The following is a 26,943-nucleotide window of genomic DNA, read 5'->3' on the forward strand; positions in this document are numbered from 1 at the left end:
CTCCTCCTGGCCGCTGCCCCTGACCTCAGGTGGGGGTAGCTACTCTCAGCTGCTCCTGCGCTGCCACAGCCTGGCACTCTCGGCCACCACTCCTGACCTCAGACGTGGGGTAGCTCCTCTCAACCACCACCCTCGGTCATGGGGTCCTCCTGGCTTCTGCCCCTGACCTCGGACATGGGGTAGCTCCTCTCTGCCATGCTCTGAATACACAGAAGAACGGTTCAAAAATAATCTTCACGACCAAGATAATCACGATGGTGTGCTCACTCACCTAGAGCCAGACATCCTGGAATGTGAAGTTAAGTGAGCCTTGGAAAGCATCACTACGAACAAAGCTAGTGGAGGTGATGGAATTCCAGTTGAGCTATTTCAAATCCTGAAAGATGATGCTGTGAAAGTGCTGCACTCAATATGCCAGCACATTTGGAAAACTCAGCAGTGGCCATAGGACTGGAAAAGGTCAGTTTTCATTTCAATCCCAAAGAAAGCTCAAACTACCGCACAATTGCACTCATCTCACACACTAGTAAAGTAATGCTCAAAATTCTCCAAGCCAGGCTTCAGCAATATGTGAACCGTGTTCAAGCTGGTTTTAGAAAAGGCAGAGGAAACAGAGATCAAATTGCCAACACGCGCTGGATCATGGAAAAAGCAAGAGAGTTCCACAAAAACATCTATTTCTGCTTTATTGACTATGCCAAAGCCTTTGTGTGGATCACAATAAACTGTGGAAAATTCTGAAAGAGATGGGAATACCAGACCACCTGACCTGCCTCTTGAGAAACCTATATGCAGGTCAGGAAGCAACAGTTAGAACCAGACATGGAATAACAGACTGGTTCCAAATAGGAAAAGAAGTATGTCAAGACTGCATATTGTCATCCCGCTTATTTAACTTATATACAGAGTACATCATGAGAAACGCTGGGCTGGAAGAAGCACAAGCTGGAATCAAGATTGCCAGGAGAAATATCAATAACCTCAGATATGCAGAGGACACCACCCGTATGGCAGAAAGTGAAGAGGAACTAAAGAGCCTCTTGATGAAAGTGAAAGTGGAGAGTAAAAAATTTGGCTTAAAGCTCAACATTCAGAAAACGAAGATCATGGCATCTGGACCCATCACTTCATGGCAAATAGATGGGGAAGCAGTGGAAACAGTGTCAGACTTTATTTTTGGGGGCTCCAAAATCACTGCAGATGGTGACTGCAGCCATGAAATTAAAAGACGCTTGCTCCTTGGAAGGAAAGTTATGACCAACCTAGATAGCATATTGAAAAGCAGAGACATTACTTTGCCGACAAAGGTCCGTCTAGTCAAGGCTATGGTTTTTCCAGTGGTCATGTATGGATGTGAGAGTTGGACTGTGAAGAAAGCTGAGCACTGAAGAATTGATGCTTTTGAACTGTGGTGTTGGAGAAGACTCTTGAGAGTCCCTTGAACTGCAAGGAGATCCAACCAGTCCATTCTAAAGGAGATCAGCCCTGGGATTTCTTTGGAGGGAATGATGCTAAAGCTGAAACTCCAGTACTTTGGCCACCTCATGTGAAGAGTTGACTCATTGGAAAAGACTCTGATGCTGGGAGGGATTGGGGGCAGGAGGAAAAGGGGACGACAGAGGATGAGATGGCTGGATGGCATCACCGACTCGATGGGCGTGAGTTTGGGTGAACTCCGGGAATTGGTGATGGACAGGGAGGCCTGGTGTGCTGCGATTCATGGGGTCACAAAGAGTTGGACGTGACTGAGTGAACTGAAAAATGCTGATAATCATTTCAACACATGAAAGTAAAACTATTAAGCTATAACTTACATAGTAGTCAGTTATATCTCAAAAAATACTAGAAAAAATTTTAACAAAAACAAATGGTTGAAAAGCTTTATGGCATTTTTTTTTAAGGCAAATGTTTAATGAATCATGTTCAAACACAAGCTAGTTAATGAAGAACTTTAGGTTCAAAGGGCCAGATGTTCTGCATCCCTAAGAAACTGCAATTAGCTTCTCAACCTGGTTGAGCATTTTCACATTGCATTTTGCTGCCACAAAATTAAGTTAGGAGACAGAAAGAAAATGTGTTGTAACTGTATTAAAAAAAAAAAAAAATCTCGATGAACAAGGATCCAGGTGTCAGTTTCCTATGGGAGGAACATTCTCACGGAGGTACTGGAAGGCCAAGTCGGTCCACTTCATCTCTTGTTCTTTAACAGATTCCGTGGTGCCTCCTTTGTCACGTTCAGGTTCACGAAGCTCATTCAGAGGTATTACAACATCCTCATGAGGCAGCTTGTCTTCTCGCCAAGCATCTTCAGTCAAATCCAAGATCCTTCCAATTCTCTGTACTTCACTGTTTATTCTCTTGCAGCTTTGATCTTGTCAGACCTCTGTATTAGAGCTTCATAAACTTGTAGTTACAAGAGCAAACCTGCAATGCCGTTTTCCTCGCTAAAAATGACCCTCTTGGACCACTACCATCCGTACAGGTGTGGGAGCCTGCCCCACAGCCTGGGCTTCCCACCAAGGTGGGCTATACCAAATGCGGAAGCGGGTAAGTCCAGGACCGCCACGTAAGTCCCTTTTCACCCTCCCGACGTGTGCTAAGGGAGGTAGTTATGAGGTGAGGTGAGGCGAACGACCTCGGCCGATAGGCTTGGCAGAAACCCGAACGCGCTTCTCTTCTACACTACCTAAGCCAGGGCGCGGGAAAATTTTACCAGCACTGGCCTACCACGGCACTGGCCTCTGCTGGACCCTTTATGGCATTTTTATTTGCCCTTCCCTCACCCCTCCTTTTTTTTTTTTTTTTTTTTTTTTTTTTTATAAAACAATTATAGACAAAACCACTCAGACGGTGTCCTCTCCCTCTTACTCTGAAAAAGAGAAGAGCGATCATCAATGGGCAATGGCAGCTGCAGAAGCAACACCAAAGACCGACTTCACGCCTCACCCCTCCTTGATGTGGCAGCTGTCTTGGAAAAAAAAAACAACAGCTTTGTTCTCAGAGTGAAACTTCACTCCCTGTCTCTGGATGGCGCAGTTAGTTCAGTTCAGTGACTCAGTCGTGTCCAACTCCCTGCGACCCTAAGGACTACAGCATGCCAGGCTTCCCTGTCCATCACCAACTCCGGGAGTTTACTCAAACTCATGTCCATTGAGTCGGTGATGCCATCCAATCATCTCATCCTCTGTCGTCCCCTTCTCCTCCTGCCTTCAATCTTTCCCAGCATCAGGTCTTTTCAAATGAGTCAGCTCTTCGCATGAGGTGGCCTAGAGTATTGGAGTTTCAGCTTCAGCATCAGTCCTTCCAATGAACATTCAGGATTGATTTCATTTAGGATAGACTGGATGGTGCAGAGCAGACCTCATTCACTATTTATGTCTGTACTCTAGCCTCTCAGGGGGTTTCTTGAAAACTGAAGCAAAGCACTCATTTCTGTTTTGCCTAACTTGCAACTCAGGCCAGAAACGCAGAAAGCATTGCCCTAAAACAGTATAAGGCAAGCCACGAATCCACAAGTGCCTGGGTCAAAAGATTACAACTGAGATATATCTAAGATCTATGATACAATAGACCATCTAAGGACTGGGAGAAAAAGCTGAGGGTAGGGAGTTACTTTGGACACTTAGGATATTCAGAAGTATATATAGGGAAATTTAGAAAGCCACACACATCCAGAATAAGAAACATGCTTTAAAAAGACTCCAAAGACCCTAAGTTTTCAACTCAGGCTAATTGTTAGGCTTAGTGCAAGCCCGGTTTATTGCTGAGGGAGTATATTAGAAAAGTGACAACCTGCAAAAACAGAGAGAGGTGTGTTTGTTTTAGCACCTGACTTTTAAAAAAACCTATCAAAACACTATCTAAAAAAAGGTAAGAAACATTTCAGCGATCACACACAAGGAATATATTGTTTGTAAAAAATAATTTTAAGAATATCATTAAGCAAATGGACTACTATAGTCCAATAATCAAAATAAAGAAAGCCCTAGGGAAGGAGGACAAATCTGATTTCCAGAATCACATTGGAATGTTTAAATGTCCAATTTTCAACAAAAATAATCAAAATACATTCAAAGACATGGGAATGCATGGCCATCCAAAGGAATAAATTAAACAGAACCAATCACTGCAGAAGCAGAGATATTGGAAACAATAGACAAAGACTTTAAATAACTGTCTTAGACATGCTCAAAGAGCTAAAGGAAAACACAGACCAAGAACAAAAGGAAATTTGAAAAGGGATATATGAACAAAATGAGATTAGCAATAAAGACATAGAAATCATAAAAGGAACCAAACAAATTCTAAGGATGGAAATTACAATAACTGACACCTTAAAAAAGTGCTAGAGGAATTCAACAGCCAGTGTGAGCAGGCAGAAAAAATAAATCAACTAACTTAAAACTAGGATAATTACAATGATCATGCCTGTGGAGCAAAAAAAGAATGACGTGAACACAGTCTACAAAATTAATGGGACCATCAAAAAGACCAACGTGCATTATGAATGTCCCAAGAGGATCAGAAAGAATATTTGAAGAAAGAATGGTCAAATACAGCCAACATTTGATGACAGATATGAATCTCCAAGTCCAAGAATCTCAATGAACTCCAAGCAGAATAAACTCAGAGGCCCACACCAAGATGTATTATAATCAAACTGGCAAAAGACAAGGAGACAATCCTGAAAGCAGCAAAGGAGAAGCAACTCATGATCAAAATATCCTCAATAAATTTAACAGACAAATCTCATCAGAAATCAGATGCCAGGAGATATTTAACTTGTTGAGAGAAAAATACTGTCAACAAAAAATACTCTTATCTAGAAAAACTGACCTTCAAAAAGTAGAAATAAAGGCACTCCCATATAAACAAAACCTAAGACAGTTCATTACAACTAGACCTGTCCTACAAGAAAGGCTAAAGGGAGTACTTCAGGCAGAAATGAAAGGACTGTAGGCAGTAACTTGAATCTACATCTAGTTTGTGATAAAGACCTCTAGTAAAGGTAAATACATGGGAAAATATAATAGCTATTATTGTTGTAATTTTGTTTGGTAACTCTGTTTTATCTCATACTTAAAAGAGACCCAGGTTTGATCCCTGGGTTGGGAAGATCCCCTGGAGAAGGAAATGGAAACCCACTCCAGTATTCTTGCCTGGGGAATCTCATGGACAGAGGAGCCTGGTGGGTTACAGTCCGTGGGGTTCCAAAGAGTCGGACACAACTGAGCGACTAACAGTTACATGACTTAAAAGAACAGTGCAACAAAATAATTATAAATATATTATCAGGCACACAATATATGAAGATGCAATTTGTGACATCAATAAAGGGAGAATAGGGCTTCATGGGACTAGAAATTTTGTTTGTTGTTGAACTCAAACTGATAATCAATTCAAACTAGACTGTATAATGTTGACTATAATCCTCATAGTAACCACAAAGAAAATATTTAACAACAATATGCAAAAGTGAAATCAGAAGGGAATCATAATGGTTCACCACCAAAAAATCAACATAGAAGACAGTAATGAGAAACAAAAAATGTATAATACATAAAGACAACAAGTGGCAGTTCTTCCTTATACTAATTACTTTAAATGTAAATGAATTAAATAAACTCTCCAAACAGAAGGCAAATATCAGCAAAATGAATAAAATCAAATGATCCAACTATAGGCTAAGGACAATATGCTATACGCTGAGAGACTCACTTTAGCTCCAAAGACACAGATATATTGAAAGTGAAAGGACAGAAAAAGATATTCTATGAAAATAGTAAGCAAAGGAGAATTGAGGTGGGTATACTAGTATTAAGCAAAATAAGACTGTAAGCCAAAAATTGTTTTAAGAAACCAACATGCATATTATATGTTGGTAAAAATTCATCAAGAAGATAAAACTTTACACAAACTAAACCTAATAGACATATAAAACTCTCCACCAAAAAATAGTAAAATATGTTTCTCAAGTGCACAAGGCATGTTGTCCAGACCATATGTTAGGCCATAGAACAATTTTTAGTGCATTTTAAAAGACTGCATGCAGAGGCTCCATGGAGGCTTAGTGGTGAAGAATCTGCCTGCCAATTCAGGAGACGCGGGTTCAGTCCCTGATCTGGGAAGATCCCACATGCTGCAGAGCAACTATACCCATGCACCACTATTGAACCTGTGCTCTAGAGCCCAGGAGGCACAACATGCTCCTTAGAGCTTGTGCTTTACAACATGATAAGCCACCACAATGAGAAGCCTACACACTGCAACTAGACAGGAACCCTCACTCACTGCAACTACAGAAAACGCTCGTGCAGCAACAAAGATCCACCACAGCCAAAAGTTGAATAAATAATTAAAATTATTTTGTAAAATGTGACTGTTTATTCTATTTTTAGAAAAGATTGAAATCACACTAAGTATCTTCTCTGACCACAACAGAATGAAGAAATCAGTAACAAGTGGAAACTTCACTTGTGGCATATTAAATGTGGCAGTTAACATTCTTTAACAACCAATAGATCAAAGAAAGTATAAGGGAAACTTCAAAATATGATCCAGCAATTATACTCCAAGATATGTATATACCTGGAGTATATGTTTTTAAAATATTAAAAAAGAACAAAGACTGTATGATTCCACTTATAAGAATCAGAATAGGTAAATTCATAAAGTGAGTATATTAGAACTTACCAGGAGCTGACACAGAGAGAGGAATTGGGAGTTATTACTTACTAGTTACAGTTCCTTTCTAGAGTGATGAAAAAGTTTTGAAGATAATGGTGATGGCCGCACAATATGAAAGTAATTAATGCCACTAAAGTTGCATATTTAAAAATGGTTAAAATGATAAATTTTGTTATAATCATTTTTAATATCAATTTTTATTATGGTAAAAATATATATATTACAATAAAAATTTATTAAGATCTACTTTTTCTGGGGGAAAATTCAAAAGAATTTTAAAGAAGTTTTATAGAGTAAAAAACATGACTGGCTATGTTGTTATAAGCACATGTACTTATGAGCCAATCATACATTTGCACAGCTTTAGTCTCGAAATGTACCATTCATCTGCCCTTCTACCAACGCTGAAGTGTGTTTATCAAGGTAAGAAATGAACAAACTTTAATGGTTCTCTTCTGACAAGAGAAGAAAATGTAGGACATAGACTGTTAAAATTTTGAGAGGCTATCTCAGCAAGTAATCTAAATAAGTGAATGATGGTATATATGTTGCTTTCTGAAAATAGGTGGCTGTGTAACTTTTAGTGAAAGAGCAAGATAGCACTGAATGTTGAGAACCCCAAGGACTAATATCTGAAAATTTCTTCAAAAGAAATCTATTACTGGGGAAAGTGGCTAAATAGGTTAATTTGTCAAATAAAGTATTCAAGTAACCACCAAAGTATACCACAGGGAAAAGAAAACCTACAAGGAAGGAGAAAACAGGACAAGACACAAATAGTAGAAAATGTCGAGAAACATATGGATGAGATATAAAACCACAAGAAGAACAGGACAAGAAACAAGCAGAACAAAATTTTAAAAGCTGAAAAAACATGAATGGACTGGCAGACTTAAGAAAGGCAAATCAAGCCAGCAGTGGAGAAAGATGAGAACCAATCCAGTTAACCTCAATTGTTAGTCGGCAGATCAGCAACTAGGGGGTCAAGGACAGTGACTAAACTAGCGAGAACCTGATGAAACTATCTGGAAGTTTCAAACAGGGTATCCCTTTCCCAACTACCCACAACTGCTTGTCTGGCCCTCCTTCACATCAGTTAATGTTAGGAGGTTTCTCTAGAGAAGCTAGAACAGTTTTCAGGACTGCAGGCACTTGTGTGTGGGGGAGAGGATGGACAGGATGGCCATAAAAATATAGCGTGCCAGAAATCTCATTCTTTTTCTTCAATACGGGTAAGGGTAGAAAGACCCTTAGCCTCCAGGAAGGAGACGGGAAACCTTTACTTTGGAGACTGACCAAAGGAAGATACTCATGTGGAGTCTCCTTTTGTAAACTCTCATGGAAGCTGAAGCAACTATGATCCAAAGAACTTCATTATGCTCTCCCTGCAATAATGACACTGTTGGGACTTCCCTAGTGGTCCAGTGGTTAAGAATCCACCTTCCAATGCAGGGGACACTGGATCAAACCAGGGTTCAATCCCTGGTTGGGGAACCAAGATCCCACATGCCAAAGAGCAACTAAGCCCTCGCGCCACAACTAGAGAGCCCACGCACAGCAACAAGAAAAGTCAGCGTGCTCAAGCAGAGAAGCCCTCTCATGCTCTGACACCCAGCACAACAAAAAAGGCAATCTTGTCCTTTTACACCTGCGAACAGATTTTTCAAAAGTAAATGTACTGTTTAAGAATGTACATTATGTAATAAACTAAAAGAAATGCAAGGGAATGATTAACACAAAGTTGGGATACTGCCTAATGCGGGAGAGGGGATGGATGCAATTACAGACACACGAGTCTTCCTAGATTCTACTAAATGCTCTATTTCCTAACCTCCTTTGATATTATAAATGTTTTACTTTTTAATCTGGTGGTGGGTATATGAATGCTCATTTTATTATTACTCTTTCAATCATACACTTTTTTGTATTTATTTCACAAATTCAAAAAATCATCCTACCGACTTCCTTGTTCAGATTCCAAGCTCAATGAAGAGCATTCCAGTAACAGTTTGATGCTATTATAGCTTTGCCTCCATTAAAAGAATGGACATCAGACCACTTGGCATGCACATTTTTCTTTTACAATAATAAACGGGTGTGATGATTTTTTAAATAAAATTCATAAAAGAATGCTTAATTGATTTAATGACTATGTCTTTATATATGAGATTAAATTGGTTTCTAAATAAATCCTCTGAGAGTCAGTATATCCTCTGCCAGTAACCAAACCCATTCTCAGATCAGGAACTTTTCGATGCTTCAATTTCATTCCATATTGCAGCTTCAATCTTTGATGTGTCATATTCCCTCATCATATCAAACTCAAGCCATGGCTGACTCCACTTCTGGGCTTCTTTCATTTGCTCTTCGGTTAAACAAAGGTCAAATCTGATCCCTTTAACATTAAATTTTGGACGTTCCCAGCGTTTGGACCAGGGTTTTGGCTTCATTTTTACTTTTAGCTAAGGAAGATATAAGAAAAGGAACAAATTAGGCTGATAATTGCCAAGAAAAGTTATTCTTGAACTTCCAGTTCCAAATGTACATACAGTTTATACCTGATTAATAGGAACTTCTTGCCTAGGCTCTTGTGCTACTGGCTTCATGTTCATATCAAAAGTGCTGTATTCAGGAAGGGCATCTCGCAAGTATAGCAAACTATCGTCCAGCCGTTTCTCTAATTTGACAACTTGGATCTCCTGGACTCGAGGATTATAAAGTTCAAAGCAAATCTCAACACCTAAAAAGAGAAAACATATTCTTACAATCTAAATTCAGATTCCTGCATACACCTCATACTACAATAAAGACTATTTCATGAAGGAATTAGCTCAGGGTTTTTGCATGTAGGAAATGTGATATAAATTTGTAACCTTTAAAATGAAGATTATTGAAAGAAATAAAAATAAATCCACTAGATTAAAAAAATGAGAAAACCTGAGTTAGAATGATAAAGTCTAAAGAAAAATGTCTTCTATAAATATAATGAGCCATTTATCTCTTTGATTTTGGCAGTATTAGTTGGAAGTTTGAATAAATTCTTCACTCATGTTCTTGTTTATTTCCCAATTACTTTAATAAAACTGGATCTTCTACATTTAAAGCAACAGAATTAATGATTCAAAAGAGTAAGTACAATTTTTAAGTTCTAATTTTGATTAAGAAGTCCTCGTAAGATGGCCTAGGTTTGTAAATATTCTGTGCCCTCTATAGGAGGAACAGCTTTGAGTGTTTCCAAGATGCTGATATAAAAGGTTAATATATATAATCTGTATCAGGAACATTTAAAGGGAAGTGTGTATTCTGACCCAAGAGAAATATAGATAGTAAAACACAGGATCAACATTAACATCTAGTGTTAATACCAGGATTTAATCAAGTTTCACTCTACATCTATTCTGTTATAGGCACTGATTTAGGAGCTGTGCCTACAGCAAAATCAAAATAGGTAAAACCCTTCTCTTCTCATAAAGCTTATGTTCTAGTTCAGTTCAGTCACTGCTCAGTCATGTCCGGCTCTTTGTGACCCCATGAACCGCAGCACGCCAGGCCTCCCTATCCATCACCAACTGCCAGAGTCTAGCCAAACCCATGTCCATTGAGTCAGTAGATGATGGCAAACAATAAATAAAAAAACCAGCAAGGTAATTTCATATAGTGAACACAATACAGGGATTATATGGTGACTGAGAAAGGGGCAACTTTATTTATCCTGAACCATGCAGCTTGTGGGATCTTAGTTCCCCACCAGGGATTGACAGCAAAGCATCAAGTACTAACCAGTGGACCACCAGGGAATTCCCAGGAGCAACTTTAAATAGTATCGTCAGGAAAAGTTTCTTTGAAAAGATAGCATTTCAACTGATACTACAAAGGACCAAGAATGCTCCAGGCAGAAAGAACAGCAAATACAAAGGCTCTGGGGTCTTAACAAACCTACCATGTTGGAAAAACCAGAAAAAGGTCCATTTGGCTAAAGTATAGTAACTTGGTGGATCAGGAAGGTAAGCCAAGGCTACTGCACAGCTGCAGGCAGGAGATGATGGTGGCAAGGACAAGAGTGGTAGCAATGGAGGTGGAGACACAGACAAAGCTGGGATAAAGTTTCTGGAGATTATGCCATGAAAACTTGCTGACTGGATGTGTGAAAATAAGTAACTAAAAAAGCTCCTAAGTTTTGGGTTTAAGTAAATGGGTATGGAGTAATACAACTTATGGAAATAGAAAAGAAAAAACAAAAAACAAACCTGTGAAAAGAACACATTATGAAGGAAATGGAGTTCTGTTTTGAACTTGCTTTAACAAGATACCCAAATGGAGATGTCAAACAGGTATGTGAGTATCTGGAATAAGGAAAGGGTCAGTCATCAACGTAAATCTGGGAATTAATACCACATGAATGGTATTTAAAGCCAAGGGACTAGGAAGAATCATCAAAGTAGGAAGTATCAATGTGGAAGGTACAAGCAGGTCACAGTCAAAATGTTAATGGTAGAAAATGGCAAGACAGAGCTAATACTTTTGAGAATTCTGTGTCAAGTGCTTTACATACAACATGAAAATTAACTGACCACAACCCAGGGAGGTAGATCTGATGGACAGAGTACCTGAAAAACTATGGATGGAGGTAGTGACCAAAACTATCCCAAAGAAATAAAAAAGACAAAATGGTTGTCTGACCAGGCTTTACAACTATTTGAGAAAAGAAGAGAAGCAAAAGGCAAAACAGAAAGGGAACTCAGTGCAGAGTTCCACAGAATAGCAAGGAGAGATAAGAAAGCCTTCTTAAGTGAACAACGCAAAGAAATAGACGAAAACAATAGGATGGGAACGACTAGGGTGCCAGGGAAACATTTCATACAAAAACAGGCACAACAAAGGACAGAAATGGCAAGGACCATAAGGGAAGCAGAAGAGATTAAGAAGAGGTGGCAAGGATTCACAGAATAACTGTACAAAAAGATCTTCATGACCCAGATAACCATGATGGTGTGGTCACTCACCTCGAGCCTGACATCCTGGAGTGTGAAGCCAAGTGGGCCTTAGGAAGCATTATGATGAAAAAGCTAGTGGAGGTGATGGAACCCCAGCTGAGCTATTGCAAATCTTAAGAGATGTTGCTGTTAAAGTGCTGCGTTCAATACCCCAGCAAATTTCGAAAACTCAGCAATGGATACAGGACTGGAAAAGGGCAATTTTCATTCCAATTCCAAAGAAAGGCAGTGCCAAAGGATGTTCAAACTACTGTACAACTGTGCTCATTTCACATGCTAGCAAGGTAATGCTCAAAATCCTTCAAGCTAGGCTTCAACAGTACCTGAACCGAGAACCTCCAGATGTACAAGCTGGATTTAGAAAAGGCAGAGGAACCAGAGATTAAATTGCCAACATCCACTGGATCATAGAAAAAAGCAAGAGAATCCCAGGAAAACATCTACTTCTGCTTCACTGACTATGCTAAAGCCTTTGATTGTGTGGATCACAATAAACTGTGGAAAATTCTGAAAGAGATGGGAATACCAGACCACCTGACCTTCCTCCTAAGAAACCTGTATGCAGTTTAAGAAGCAACAGTTAGAACCAGACATAGAACAATGAACTGGTTCCAAATTGGGAAAGGAGTACGTCACAGCTGTATATTGTTATCCTGCTTATTTAACTTATATGCAGAGTACATCATGTAAAATGCCAGGCTGGATGAAACACAAGCTGGAATCAAGACTGCTGGAAGAAATATCAACAACCTCAGATATGCAGATGACACCATCCTCATGACTGAAATCGAAGAGGAACTAAAGAGCCTCTTGAGAATGAAAGAGGAGAGTGAAATAGCTGACTTCAAACTCACCATTTGGGACTTCCCTGGTGGTCCAGGAGGGTTTCCCATGTGGCTCAGTGGTAAATAATCTGCCTGCAATGCAAGAGACCCAGGTTTGATCCCTGGGTCAGGAAGATCCCTTGGATGGGGGCACAGCAACCCACTCCAGTATTCTTGCCTGGAGAATCCCATGGACAGAGGAGCCTAATGGGCTACAGTTCATAGGGTTGCAAAGACATGACTGAAGCTACTCAGCATGCATGCCTGGTGGTCGAGTGGCTAAGACTGAACTCCCAAAGAAGGGGGCCCCAGTTTGATCCCCGGTCAGGGAGCTAGATTCCACATGCCACAACTAAGACCCAGTGCAGCCAAATGAATAAAATAAATTGAAAAAAAAAACAAAAAACAAAAAACACCTCAACATTCAAACAATTAAGATCATGGTGACCAGTCTCATCACTTCATGATAAATAGATGGGGAAAAAATGGAAACAGTGGCAGATTTCATTTTCTTGGGCTCCAAAATCACCGTGGACAGTGACTGCAGTCATGAAGTTAGATGCTTGCTCCTTGGAAGGAAAGCTATGACAAATCTAGAAAGCCTATAAAAAGCAGAGATAGCACTTTGCTGGCAAAGGTCCATATACTAAAAGCTATGGTTTTTCCAGTAGTCATGTACGGATGTGTGAGTTGGACCATAAAGAAGGCTGAGCGCTGAAGAATTGATGCTTTCAGACTGTGGTGCTGGAGAAGACTCTTGAAAGTCCCTTGGACAGCAAGGAGATCAAACCAGTCAATCCTAAAGGAAATCAACCCTGTATATTCATTGGAAGGACTGATGCTGAATCTGAAGCTCCGATATTTTGGCCACCTGATGGGAAGAGCTGACTCACTGAAAAAGACCCTGATGCTGGAAAAGATTGAGGGCAGAAGGGCGTGCCAGAGACAGATGGTTGGATGGCATCACTGACTCATGGACATGAGTTTGAGTAAACTCCCAGAGATAGTGAGGGACAGGGAAGCCTGGCATGCCGCAGTCCATGGGGTCGCAAAGAGGCAGACACGACTTAGCGACTGAACAACAAACTACTGGGAGATAGAAGCTGTTATCGCAATTAAAAAAAAAAACATCTACTGAGGTCTATCACACCTTTGCTCGTGTCTTTCTATGATAAGATTTCTCCAAATACACAACGTGATTAGAGGCACAAGTTTCTGTGATCATTTCTGCTGAGGTCCTACATGCACAGCACCATAGAATAAGGGAGACATAAACCATTTTCATATGTTCAGTTTCTTTCAACATAGTACTTCACTGCTGGGGACCATGAAGCATACAACTTTAAGTATGAAAAGTTTACTGTTCTTACCGGTTTTTTTTGGCCTTTTATTTCTTTAAAAAAAATCTTTTTTAGTTTTATTCATGTTTATTTTATTGAAGTATAGTTGCTGTACAACGTTATGGAAGTTACATGTGTATATAAAGTCATTCACAATTTTTAAAAGTTACACTCCATTTATAGTTACGGTACAGTGTTGCTGTTGTTGCTCAGTTGCTAAGTTGTGTCCGATTCTTTGCGGCCCCAGGCGCTGCAGCATGCCAGGCTTCCCTGTCCTTCACCATTTCCCGGAGTTTGCTCAAACCAGTACAATATCAACCATACTTCCCGTGTTGTACAACATATCTTGTAGCTTATTTTATACACAGTAGTTTGTACTTCTTAAATCTGCCACCCCTATATTGCCCCTCCCGTTTTTCTCCCCACTAGCTACCACTGGTTTGTTCTCTGTATCTGTGAGTTTGCTTCTTTTTTGTTATATTCACTAGCTGTAGTTTTTAGATTTCACATAGAAATGATAACTTGTCCTTCTCTATCTGACTTATTTCACTTAGTGAAATAGGACTTCCCTGATGGTTCAGACAATAAAGAATCTGCCTGCAAGGCAGGAGACCCGGGTTCAATTCCTGGGTTGGGAAGATTCTTTGGAGGAGAAAATGGCAACCCACTTCAGTATTCTGGCCTGGGGAATTCCATGGACAGAGGAGCTTGGAGGGCTGCAGTCCAGGGGGTCACAAAGAGTCAGACAAGACTGAGGGATTAACACTTTCACACTTTCAATATTCTCCAAGTCCATCCATGTTCCTGCCATTTTAATTCATAATTTTTCTAGAATTTTACCACACATTCCCCTATCTTATTGGCATAGCAAAAATAATTTTGCCTTAAAAAAAATTCCTCCAGTTCTTATTAACTGTGGCGACTGTTGTAATATAAAGCAAAATGGGGGCCATTCATTTCAGGAGAAAGTAACGTATAAGGACGTTATTATGTTTATCTTAATGTTTTCAAGGGTTATTTGGTCCAAAAATAAATGTCCCTGCACTGTTTTATAGTCACTTGTCTCATCTTTCGATGTTGCTATGATTTGGAAAGTCCACTTCTAATGGCTGTTGTCTCTGTAACAAAAGAAGCCTTTGGAGGCAACCTCGGTTCTCAAACGTTTTTAGGCCACAGGCTCCATGTCATCCCTCAGAGTTCTCTTTCACTTTCAGGTTCCAGATGTCTTATTCCAGAATGAAGAAAACAGAAAAGACTCCTGAGATAACATTTTCCAGAAAATGAAAATAATGAAATGAAACCTACCTTGTCCTTCAATAGTATTCCTAAGGATAAAAGTAGCTCCAAGTCCTTTTCCCGATCTCTGGATGCAAATCCCCAGAAACTGGCTGGTTTTTCCATTGGCATATGGGTCAGCAGTAGTAACACGAAGAATGCTTCCTACAAATTCAATGGAGAAGTGAACTTTTACATGAGATGCAGAGTCGAACAACAGTATTTCCACATAACTCCAAAACTTCCAAAATATATTAATATAATATTAGAAATAAGTACCTCATATGGGCAAAACCTGTTTGAAAAACAATTTCATGTATCATGAAAACTAACCCTCCTACCACTAATGATAAAAGCATCCAGCTCTTACTGACCAACGTAGAACTCTGGAATGTGGAGTATTTTTCTCCTTTCTAACATATCTTTTCTTTCTATTTGAAATTTCAGAGGATTTGTTCTTCCCCTTGGAGGAATGAATTCAGGACTCAAGAACCTATGAAAAATATAAAGTAAAATAAATTAAAAGCAAACTTAAAGACCATTAAAATAGAAACCATTGTTTTACCAAAAAAAGTAAAAGATTAGGATGCTGACATGTTTTATTCTTTCTTCTCTAAATAAGAAAAGTCCACCTTATTTCTATAATTGTTGTCAATTCTCATGAAAACAGCTAACAATTCCTGAGTACTCACCAAGCATTGTTAAGTTTTATTAAACATGATTTTGGTGTCATCATCCCCTTTTCACAGATGAAGAAAATGAAGCTTGGAGACAGTAAATAACAGATTTATTATTAAATTAGCTATAAATATATCATTAAATGTAGGCATGTCTGTCAAATTCCAAAGTCTATAACCTATAGGCTTCATGTTGAGTTGTACATGTTATAGTAAATTATGTTGGAAAAGATATAAACATATAAATCATCAACTGCAAACTAACTTTAAAAATAATCTCCCTATTCTCAAACTGATTTTAAACTAATTATAAAATATTTAATCTATAGAAGAGTATAAATGACATTACAATGAGCATACCTGTCCCTGTCACCCATCTCAAGAAATAAATTATCAATACAGTTGAAGCTCCAGTGTACCCCTCCCTACCCCCACAGTTAATTTTGTTGTTGTTGTGTGTTAGTTGCTAAATTGTGTGTGATTCTTCAGTGACCCCATGGACTTGTAGCCCACCAGGCTCCTCTGTCCATGGGATTTCCCAGGCAAGAATACTGGAGTAGGTCGCCATTTCCTTCTCCAGGGGATCTTCCCAACCGAGGTATTGAACCCAGATCTTCTGCCATTTCCTTCTCCAAGGGATCTTCCTGACCCAGGGATCAAAACTGTGTCTCCTGCATTGGCAGGTGGATTCTTTACCACTGATTCACCAGGGAAGCTCCACAGTTAATTACTATGGGATAATTAATTTGGTGATGATTATTCCTAAGAATTTCTTCCTTTTCCTCCGTTTCCTACTTTAAAATGCTTCAAACTTACCAAAAAAATGAAATACAATTAACACTCATATATACTTCATGTAATTTCACCAACTACCAACATTTTGCCAGATTTGCTTTATATATAATTTTTTCCTGAACCATTTGAAAATGTCAAATAGTAAGGCATATCGTCCTTCAATACTTTAGAAGGCTTCCACTAAGATAAGAATTTTCTTACATTTATCACAATACCTTTATGACACCTAAGAACTTCACCATTAATTCAATAGTATAATCTAACATAGTTCATATTTAAATATGCCTAATTGGTCCTGGAAAAGGTCTTTTATAGCTCCTGTTGCCCGTTTCAAACTATAATCAAGCTTCACACATTATATCTGGTTTTTATTGTCTTAAACTAGTACTCTTCCCATATCCACAATTTGTAATGATTTTTTTCTTTGAAGAGTCAAAGCCTATCGCATTATAGACCACTGCTGGATTCTGGATTTGTTTATTGTTTCCACATGCCTAGACTGAGGTTAAATATTTTGGTAAAAATATTACTGAGGTGATGATGTGATCTTCTTATTCTATCACATCGGGAGACACATAATGTCAGCTTGTACCACTATTTGGAAAACCAGATTTGATTGCTCTGTGAAAGTCGAGAATTTCCCCTGTACATTTTTTAAACTTTACATATGTATGAATGTATGGGCAATATAAAAAATGCTACAATATTTGTCGATTCTTCTGCAGGTCGCTTTTTCACACATCGTATTTGTGAAGTTCATCCATGTTAACTCTATTTATGTTCCATTGCTGTATAATAGTGCATTACGTGAATGTATTTGCCCATTCACCTCCTGAAGGATATCTAGGCTACTTCTAAATTTTTATTACAAATATTACTTTTGTGTTCATTTTTGTCTCCTTGTACATATTACATGTCTCTCAGTACATATGACTTTCCTTAAATTGTATACTATCTGGGTGGAAAGGTACAACCTCAAATTTACTAAATCTTGTCAAATTATTTATCAAAGTAGTTATTCCCATTTAACTGAATTATATTAAGTGTTGCCATTTAAGAGAAATATTCCTTTTCTACCTTAAAAAAAAGTACAGAGAAATATTTTCTGAGTCTCTCGGTTCCATGAATTCAAGTTTATTTCAACTTACAATCACAGGATATTTAAAACGTTAAACACAAATACACACACAGAGATACTCCAATCGACAATATAGAACTCTTTCATATAGCCTGTGGGTGTTGGTCGCTCAGTCCTGTCTGACTTTTTGCCACCCCCATGGACTGTAGCCCACCATGCTCCTTTGTCCATGGAATTCTCCAGGCAAGAATACTGGAGTGGGTTGCCATTTCCTTCACCAGGGGATCTTCCCAACCGAGGTATTGAACCCGGATCTTCTGCATTGCAGGCAGATGCTTTACCATCTGAGCTACTAGCGGATCCCTTCATATAGCTTAAATCACACCAATTTCCGCCCCCTAATATTTGCTTTTTAATAAAGTTGTTATACAAGTTTAGAGAAACATTTTCTGCAAATCCTAGATCATCTAAATTTACATGTACTCCAAAGTTACCACTGTACACTTAAGTGAACCAGGTTTTTAGAAAATATTTATTTTTAATTAATTGTTTGGCCCTGCTGGGTCTTAATCGCTGTAGGCGGGATATTCCATCTTGCAGCCTGTGGATCTTTAGTTGCCACATGTGGGATCTAGTTCCCAGACCAGGGATCCGAACCAGGCCCTCCACATTGGGCGCACCCAGTCTTAGCCATTGGACCACCAGGGAAGTCCCTTAACCAGGATTTTAAGCACACTGTTTTGAAGAGCAAATTTCAGGCACAAATTAGCGGAAATTTCTACCACGGTATCGCTTTTGCAGGGACACTAAAATACGGTAAGTTGGGAAACTACAACAGGCTGTTTGGGCCAATCCATTTCTACTTAGGGAAGTAAGATCCGTTCCTTAACATTAACAGGTAAAATACGACGTACTTCACAGAAAAACTCTTGGTACAGGCCAAAGAGCTTCCAGTTTGGGGAATCTCTACTTGAAGTTCTGATCTAGTATGACTGCAGAAAGTGCTGGCTTGGGAGAGCCAGGAAGACAAACCTGAGCTCGGTGTGCTTCCCAGATTCATGAATTCTGCACACAAACTCTTATCCTGGGAGTTCCAGATCCTAGAATAAGACCCGCTTCAGACTTCGGAACCAACTATAGGTTTGAGAACGCACAGACCCCAAAACGCAAGAATAGCTTCCAGGTCGGGTGGCCTCACCTGCTTTCCCGGCGTTGGGGGCCGCGCTTGTCCACTATAACTGGTTTCGGCGGTGGCTGGAACACGCCAGGCTCAGAAGGTCCAGTGATCTGCCGCCGGCCCGGCCCCGCCAGGACCCCTGCAGGGGCACACCACAGAGGTCAAGACTGCTTCCCGCAGCCCAGAGCCCCTGAAACCTCGCACTCTCCCCCCAACGCCGGGTCCCACGAGAGGCTCCTCTGAGGTCGCCCGTGACTTCCAGGCTCGCTTCTCCCCTAGCCTGACCCGAAGCTCCTTCTGCCCCCGGCTAGCAAGCTCCGCTGCACTTACGGCTGGCGACAGAGGTTGACACAGGGAGTAGAGCCCTGGCGGATCGAAAGCTCGGGCCCAGACCCTTTGCAGCCTGGCAGCCCCTTGCGATAGAGGTCGCCATGCTTGAGCTCTCTGTTGAGACTACAACTCCCAGTGATCAGTGCGACAAGGAAGCGGCCGCCTACGGCCAGATGGCAGCTTCTACGGGACAAAATAGTCAAGTCTTTCTCTAACCACCAGAGCCCCATGCTGCACAAGGGCCTGACTATCTTAGGGAAAGTGCACTGTATTTCTCTGCAAGAAAATCCAACCAGTCCATGCTAAAGGAAATCAGTCCTGAATATTCATTGGAATTCATTGGAAGGACTGATGTTGAAGCTGAAACTCCAATACTTTGGCCACCTAATGCTAAGAGCTGAAAAGACCCTGAAACTAGGAAAGATTGAAGGCGGAAGGAGAAGGGGACGACAGAGAATGAGATGGTTGGATGGCATCACCGACTCAATGGACATGAGTTTGAGTAAACTCCGGGAGTTGGTGATGAACAGGGAGGTCTGGCGTGCTGAAGTCCATGGGGTCGCAAAGAGTCGGACACGACTGAGCGACTAAATTGAACTGAACTATATTTCTCTAGTTTTCCATAATGTGCCAAGTTATATCCGTCCACCCGGGTGTTCTCTCAGCCTAGAAAGCTTTCCTTCCTCTTGAATCCTCAATTATTTATCTTCAATTTCTCAGGCAAGACTTCAGCTTGTCAAAATTCTCATTATAGATTCTCATTGTTCCATTAGCAACTCTGATGTCATTTACAATTTTAATTATTAATTTAATTTTTAATTACTTGTGTATTTATTGGATTAGATTCTAACTCCACCCTTATACTGCAGGCTCCTGAGGGTGTGAAGGTTGTCTTTTTCTCACCATTTTCTCTCAGCATCTAGCTGGTCCTCACTCTTTGTTGAATGCAAAGAAAAGAAAATAGTTGTTGACAGAAGGAGTGGCACAAGTCTGAGACTACAGAGAGCATTACTTCCCTAAGGAGCTAAACTTGAGTTTGGACTGGACAATTGTAGATAGTCATAATATTACCCTGAAAACTGGGTGCACCTTGAGGCAGGAGGTAGATGGTTCCCCCCAGGGTAAAGCGGTTAGAGATTCACTCCCCTTAGACTGAAACTCTAAGAGTAGCAGGACAATCATGGACGGAAGAGCCTGGTAGGCTGCAATCCATGGGGTTGCTAGGGGTCGGGCATGACTGAGCGACTTCACTTTCACCTTTCACTTTCATGCATTGGAGAAGGAAATGGCAACCCACTCCAGTGTTCTTGCCTGGAGAATCCCAGGGACGGGGGAGCCTGGTGGGCTGCCGTCTATGGGGTTGCACAGAGTCGGACACAACTGAAGCGACTTAGCAACAGCAGCAGCGGCAAGGGAGAAGAGGAGAAGGAAATGGCAACCCACTCCAGTATTCTTGCCTAGAGAATCCCGTGGACAGAGGAGCCTGGTGGGCTACTGTCCATAGGGTCGCACAGACAGTCGGGACACGATGGAAGCGACTTAGCATGCATGCATGCATTGGAGAAGGAAATGGCAACCCACTCCAATATTTTTGTCTGGAGAATCCCAGGGATAGAGGAGCCTGGTGGGCTGCCATCTATGGGGTCGCACAGAGTTGGACCAGCCTAAAGTGATTTAGCAGCAGTAGCAAGGGAGAAGTCTGGGCCCTGCCTGGATCACATATTTCTCATTCTCAGCCAGTAGAGAATTCTCTTTTACAACCACACATGCACAGAAAAGGCTCCTTGGAGGCCACAAGGGTGTTAAGTCAAGGGATGTTCCCTACTGAGATGCATTTTTAGTAAAATTCATCTTTGCTAAAAGATGCATGCATACTCATGGGACGATCCTGAGACATACCAAATATGAACTGTGAACCAGGCAAATCAAAATGATCGGCCAAAGGAAACCCAGAAGAAATACCCCATAAAAGTAATTCAAACTGCCAGAGGGCGCAACCCAGACACTTTCCCTCTGAATGTGTCCTTGTGCCTATACACACGTACTGAACTCTTTTCTCCTAAATAAATAGTTTACTTGCTTCACTACTTTCCTTTTATGCAAAGCTGAAGGGCCAGGGCCCTTGTCACTGACCACTGGTCTAGTGGCTAGGATCTGGTGCTTTCACTGCCACAACCCAGCCTGAATCTCTGGCTGGGAACCCAAGCCCTGCTCCAAGCCATTGTGGGTGAGGCCACCCGAGATCATATCTGGTGTTGAGACCTGGGAATTCAGAAAGTCAAGGTAAATTGCTGGCCTCGCCCAGCTGTGGCTTGAGGCCCCTGACTTTTGCTCCTGCCTTCTTTCTCTCACTCTCCCCTTTGCTTTCAAGACCCGCAGGGCATAATCTCTGTCAGTTCACAGCATTATGGCTCCCCCAGCAATAGGGGGTGGCCGGGGAATTCCCCAGGCAGTGCAGATTCAAGTAATGCTTGGATGACACAGCTGACGCTGTCCTCTGGGACATGGTAGAAACGTGATCTCTGACTGTGCAGGAATCCGAGGGCTCTCTGACTCTCACTTCCTCTTGCTCTCTCACTTTCACTCTTCCTCTCTCACTCGCACAACAAGGTCTCTTTCTCACTTCTTATCTCCGCACCCTTCTACAGAATGATTTCCTAGATATCATTCCTAAACTGCATCCTCACCACTGTCACACTTGATGCCATGACGGACAAAATTGTCAGACGAGTCTCAATTCTACCTTAGCTGCGAGGAAGACAGGGCAAAGGATTTTGTGTTCTTCTGCTGTCTGGTCTCTCACCTCACTCTATGTCCAGAAATCTACTATGAGAATTCTCGGCCTCCCAGCCCTCAAGCCTTGAACCATGTGCCATCTTCCATAGCACCCAACTCTAATTTCTCCAAGGGGTCCTCTTTGCATCTATTGGACCCCTTCACTCCAGGCCTTGGCAGCCTCCACACTGTTACAGATAGCCTATTGGACCAGCTGCTACCCAGAAGCCCAAATTATAAACTTTGTAGATGTTCAGTCTTGAGGAATACACCCCAGCATAGGAAGACCTATCATAGAACATAAGCTCTATAGACAAGGGATCCCTCCTAAGAAAAGTCCTGACAACCTGTCTACACTAGAAAGCCCTTCTCTGGCTGTAGTGGGTTGGGCGCCCTGCACAAGGTATCACAGGGACCAGAGACGTCTGGTCAGAAATCGATGGAAGAGTAGAGGATTCCTGAAATCCCATCAGGTTTGAAGGGAATTTGGGGGACGCCCTGAACCCCTTCAGGTTAAAGTCTTCGGTAAATGTATCTGGGACACTACATTCCATTCGAAGAGTGCTGTCTTGTTCTCTGTTTCAGGTTACTCAACATGGGAGGATCCCTCTACAAGCCAGAAGAAACACTTCTGGAGTGTATCCCTAAGAACTGATAGTTCTTTAAAATTGAAGGGTTAAAAAAGGAGAAACTTAAGTTCTACTGTAGCAGTGCCTGGCCTTTTTGTAAGTTGGGGAATGGAGAAAAATGGTCTGAAAACGGGTCTCTAAATTATAATGCTGCTGCTAAGTCACTTCAGTTGTTTCCGACTCTGTGCGACCCCATAGATGGCAGCCCACCAGGCTCCCCACCATTATGCAATTAGATCTTTATTGCCACAGAATGGAAAAAGTGGAGTGAGATTCTCTACGTTCAGGTTTCCATGGTCCTTTCATGGTCCAAAATCCCGCCCTGTATGGCTTTCGTAATGTAAAACCTGGAGAACCAACCAGAATATTTTCCCGACATTTTGGTTGATCCCCTTCTAAGCTCTTCCAGGGTCGGGGGGGAGGGGGAACTGAGCTTTTCCTGCTCCAAACCTAGTTCTTCCTGCTCCTGAAAGTATTCCCACCTAAATAGTCCACCCTTATATTAGGAGAGCTTCCCTAATATCAGATGGTAAAGAATCTACCTGCAATGCAGGAGACCCGGGTTTGATCCCTCCAGAAAGATCCCCTGGAGAAGGGAATGGCTACCCACTCCAGTATTCTGTGTAGGGTAAGGGAGTTAGAGAAGGCGCGGTTCGGAAAAAGAACCAGACCAGCCCTTTACTGAAACAGATCACCTTTAATGAGGCAAGAAGGGGCAGCAGTCAGATTAGTGAGCTGCTGCACTAACCCAACAAAAGAGTAAGTATATATAGGCATATATGTGGAAATGGACTGTCTTAAGGGGACCTGTTCTTCTCCAAGGTTGTTTGGAGTAGTTATCTCTTAAACGGCTGGGGCAAGGAATTCTGGAGATTGGCCAGAGGCTGGACCGGCTGGGAGTTGGGCATAATCAATCTTAATGTCCATTTTTTTTTTCCTTTGAGTGAGAGAGTTCTTTGTTTTGCATAGAATGGTGGGGAGGACCTGGAGGGGAGTTTTAACACCAGGCTATTTTGAGCCATGTAACTTTCCTTCACTCTCCAGTATTCTTGCCTGGAGAATCCCATGGACAGAGGAGCCTGATGGGCTACAGTCCACGGGGTCACAAAGAGTCGGGCACGACTAGAGAGACTTAGCATGCAGCCAGCAGGAGTAAAGAATTATTTCTAATCGTATAATAATGTCGATTAGTTTGCTGTCACAGAGGTAATACATACTTGAAGGAACTGTGATTTGATTTTCCCCTGCTTACAGTGAATATGTTGTTTTTGTCTCAACAGTGGTAGAAGATATGGGACTCCTGAGACAACAGACTTTATTACTCATGGCGCAAGAAGGAGGTTGAGCTTTAGCATGATCGCAAGGGTTTCCTTTGCCCCTAAACTCCACACAGGAGTCACAATGAACACGGATGGATGGGGCACGTGCAATGGGTTTGCTTTACAGCTGAGGAACACTGAACTTAGTAAATCCTTTGCTTTTATAGCAACAGTAAACAAGCCTGTGTCCTGGTGAGACATGCTTTTATCCCTTGAGGTTGCTCATGTAAACTCAGTCTTGAGAAATGGTCTGAATGGCATACCCAATGAGACACATAGGAACTCAAGAGACCCACAGAAAATTCTCTTCAAACAATACTTACTGTGTGTGTGTGTGTGTTTGTGCAGTCTCTTCAGTCGTGTCTGACCCTTTGTCACCCTGTGGACTGTAGCCCACCAGGCTCCTCTGTCCATGGAATCCCCCAGGCAAGAATACTGGAGTGGGTTGCCATGCCTCCTCCAGGGGATCTTCCTGACCCAGGGACGGACCTGCATCTCCTGCATTGCAGGTGGATTCTTTACCGCTGAGCCACTGGGGAAACCCCAATATTTACTTACATTTCCTTATGTGGGGAAAAAAAAAAACAAGGAAAATCTACCCTTTATTTATATATCCCAGCAACTTCATTGTTAATTTAGTTCTACAAACTAGATCTGTCTAAAATTGAGAAAGGTGTATGGGCAGCCACTGGAACCACATTTAAAGTTTGGGTGATAATTTTTTTTTTTTTTTTTTGCATTTCTTTTCCATTGGGGATGGTCTTGATCCCTGTCTCCTGTACAATGTCATGAACCTCCGTCCATAATTCATCAGGCACTCTATCTATCAGATCTAGTCCCTTAAATCTATTTCTCACTTCCACTGTATAATCATAAGGGATTTGATTTAGGTCATACCTGAATGGTCTAGTGGTTTTCCCTACTTTCTTCAATTTAAGTCTGAATTTGGCAATACGGAGTTCATGATCTGAGCCACAGTCAGCTCCTGGTCTTGTTTTTGTTGACTGTATAGAGCTTCTCCATCTTTGGCTGCAAAGAATATAATCAATCTGATTTTGGTGTTGACCATCTGGTGATGTCCATGTGTAGAGTCTTCTCTTGCTTGCTCTTTGGAAGAAGAGTTATGACCAACCTAGATAGCATGTTGAAAAGCAGAGACATTACTTTGCCAACAAAGGTCCATCTAGTCAAGGCTCTGGTTTTTCCAGTGGTCATGTATGGATGTGAGAGTTGGACTGTGAAGAAAGCTGAGCACCGAAGAATTGATGCCTTTGAACTGTGGTGTTGGAGAAGACTCTTGAGAGTCCCTTGGACTGCAAGGAGATCCAACCAGTCCATTCTGAAGAAATCAGCCCTGGGATTTCTTTGGAGGGAATGATGCTAAAGCTGAAACTCCAGTACTTTGGCCACCTCATGCGAAGAGTTGACTCATTGGAAAAGACCCTGATGCTGGGAGGGATTGGGGGCAGGAGGAGAAGGGGACGACAGAGGATGAGATGGCTGGATGGCATTACTGACTCGATGGACATGAGTCTGAGTGAACTCCAGGAGTTGGTGATGGACAGGGAGGCCTGGTGTGCTGCGATTCATGGGGTCACAAAGAGTCGGACACGACTGAGCGACTGAACTGAACTGATAATATTTTTGAAACTCACAAAAATACTCCTGTTAGTGACAGCTAAAGCATCTTACACATTGTCAACCTCATGATTTGAGATTGCAATTACTCTCTCAGGTGGGGTCACCCAGGGGCCTCCATTTCCCAAATTCTCAAGGATAGTCCTTCAGGTTTCCCAGTGATGGAGTGAATGTCTTCTGTCTTTGAACATGGTGAGAGTTTCCTCACAGAGCCTGTCCACTTCTAAGCCCTTGCCTCTTCCTCAGTACACTGTCGAACAAGAACAAGTCACAAAAAAAAGCTTGGAATAGGACAGATATCCACAGCAGAGCATCCAGACTAAGGCCATAGGCAGCCTTGGCTGCGGAAACATGTAACACAGTGGTCTGTATATGTTAGTGGGATGTTTCCCACTGTTTGTGCTTAGTCACTCAGTCGTGTCTGACTCTTTCTCACCCCAAAGACTGTAGCCTGCCAGGCTCCTGTGTCCATGCAGATTGTCCAGGCAAGAATACTGGAGTGGGTTGCCATGCCCTTCTCCAGAGGATCTTCCCAACCCATGGGTCAAACCCAGGTATCCCACATTGCAGGTGGATTCTTTACCTTCTGAGTCACCAGGGAAGCCCAAACATTTAAGTGAAAGTGAAAGTGTTAGTCGCTCAGCTGTGTCTGACTCTTTGCCACTCCACAGACTATAGCCCGCCCGGCTCCTCTGTCCATAGAATTCTCCAGGTAAGAGTACTGGAGTAGGTTGCCATTCCCTTCTCCAGAGGATCTTCCCAACCCAGGGATCAAACCCAGGTCTCCTGCACTGCAGGCAGATTCTTTACCATCTGAGCCACCAAGGAATGCTACTAATACTTATTGGTATGTAGGCCATGAGTGGTTCCCAAACCTCCTGTTCCCTCTCAGTCTTTTGTATTGTATTTTTCTCTGTACTTGTTCCCTGGATTGCTGGGTATTCCCATACAATCTCTCACAGGGATCTCAAATTCAACATGCTCCGAATTGACTTAATCATTCTCTACCTATCCAGATCTGCTCTTGCACGTGTAGTGCTGTCTTGATGGATGAAATACTGAACCACCCCACTGCCCAAACTACAACCTTGGGAATCCTGGTTGACACTTCCATCTAGCTTACCCTGGATCATCCATCCAAGACCAACTCTTGTTGATTTTACTGCATAAATATTCCTTATGCCTGTTCTCCTCCTGAATTCTTTGTCATTTGTCTGACTCAGTGCTTCATTATTTCCTCAGTAGACTTGCAACAACTTCCTTAGTAATCTCTCTTCCAGGATTTCTCAGGGGAGGTGCTATTGGCATTTTGGGAAATATAGGTGTTCATTTGTGCAAGATGGTTCCAGCATCTAATGGTTGCATGCATGAAATGTCAGTAGTGCCATCTAATTGTAAGAACCAA

General features: G+C 41.6%; 2 protein-coding genes, 1 long non-coding RNA gene and 1 pseudogene across 4 annotated transcripts; 1 reads left to right on the plus strand and 3 right to left on the minus strand.

Annotated features, from left to right (window-relative positions):
* Nucleotides 1-1,828: 1,828 nt before the first annotated feature.
* On the minus strand, nucleotides 1,829-2,375 carry LOC129623796 (anaphase-promoting complex subunit 13-like; the record flags this gene model as incomplete). Its single annotated transcript, XM_055541724.1, has 1 exon — nucleotides 1,829-2,375. A coding segment is annotated over one exon (246 nt), but the record flags the coding sequence as incomplete, so codon positions are not given.
* Nucleotides 2,376-2,838: 463 nt separating this feature from the next.
* LOC129623944 (uncharacterized) lies at nucleotides 2,839-3,016 on the minus strand (annotated as a pseudogene).
* A 4,833-nt stretch (nucleotides 3,017-7,849) lies between these two features.
* Nucleotides 7,850-19,335, minus strand: MRPL19 (mitochondrial ribosomal protein L19). 2 transcript variants are annotated; one of them, XM_055540224.1, is made up of 7 exons: nucleotides 19,178-19,335; nucleotides 18,869-18,986; nucleotides 15,495-15,613; nucleotides 15,151-15,285; nucleotides 12,536-12,598; nucleotides 9,246-9,427; nucleotides 7,850-9,149 (listed from the first exon to the last, which is right to left on the minus strand). In XM_055540224.1, the coding sequence occupies exons 1-7, from the start codon at nucleotides 19,278-19,280 to the stop codon at nucleotides 8,928-8,930; spliced, it is 942 nt and encodes a 313-aa protein (XP_055396199.1). In that variant the 5' UTR covers nucleotides 19,281-19,335; the 3' UTR covers nucleotides 7,850-8,927. The 2 variants fall into 2 exon arrangements, with proteins under 2 accessions (XP_055396199.1, XP_055396200.1); XM_055540225.1 differs by lacking the exon at nucleotides 12,536-12,598.
* On the plus strand, nucleotides 18,362-24,030 carry LOC129623129 (uncharacterized). Its single transcript, XR_008700370.1, has 3 exons — nucleotides 18,362-18,486; nucleotides 22,538-22,677; nucleotides 23,862-24,030. It is a non-coding gene; the product is annotated as an uncharacterized LOC129623129 (long non-coding RNA).
* Nucleotides 24,031-26,943: the final 2,913 nt, after the last annotated feature.

This window comes from Bubalus kerabau, chromosome 11 (assembly GCF_029407905.1).
Source record: "Bubalus kerabau isolate K-KA32 ecotype Philippines breed swamp buffalo chromosome 11, PCC_UOA_SB_1v2, whole genome shotgun sequence".
Lineage (NCBI taxonomy): Eukaryota > Metazoa > Chordata > Mammalia > Artiodactyla > Bovidae > Bubalus > Bubalus kerabau.

Excerpts from the sequence above, each read along its gene's own strand:
- MRPL19 (XM_055540224.1), bottom strand. The coding sequence starts at position 19,280 with ATGGCGACCTCTATCGCAAGGGGCTGCCAGGCTGCAAAGGGTCTGGGC. Across the intron at positions 15,614-18,868 it reads CCCCAACGCCGGGAAAGCAG|GTTCTTGAGTCCTGAATTCA; the intron begins GTGAGGCCACCC and ends TATTTTTCATAG. Across the intron at positions 9,150-9,245 it reads AAGAAGTTCCTATTAATCAG|CTAAAAGTAAAAATGAAGCC; the intron begins GTATAAACTGTA and ends TATCTTCCTTAG.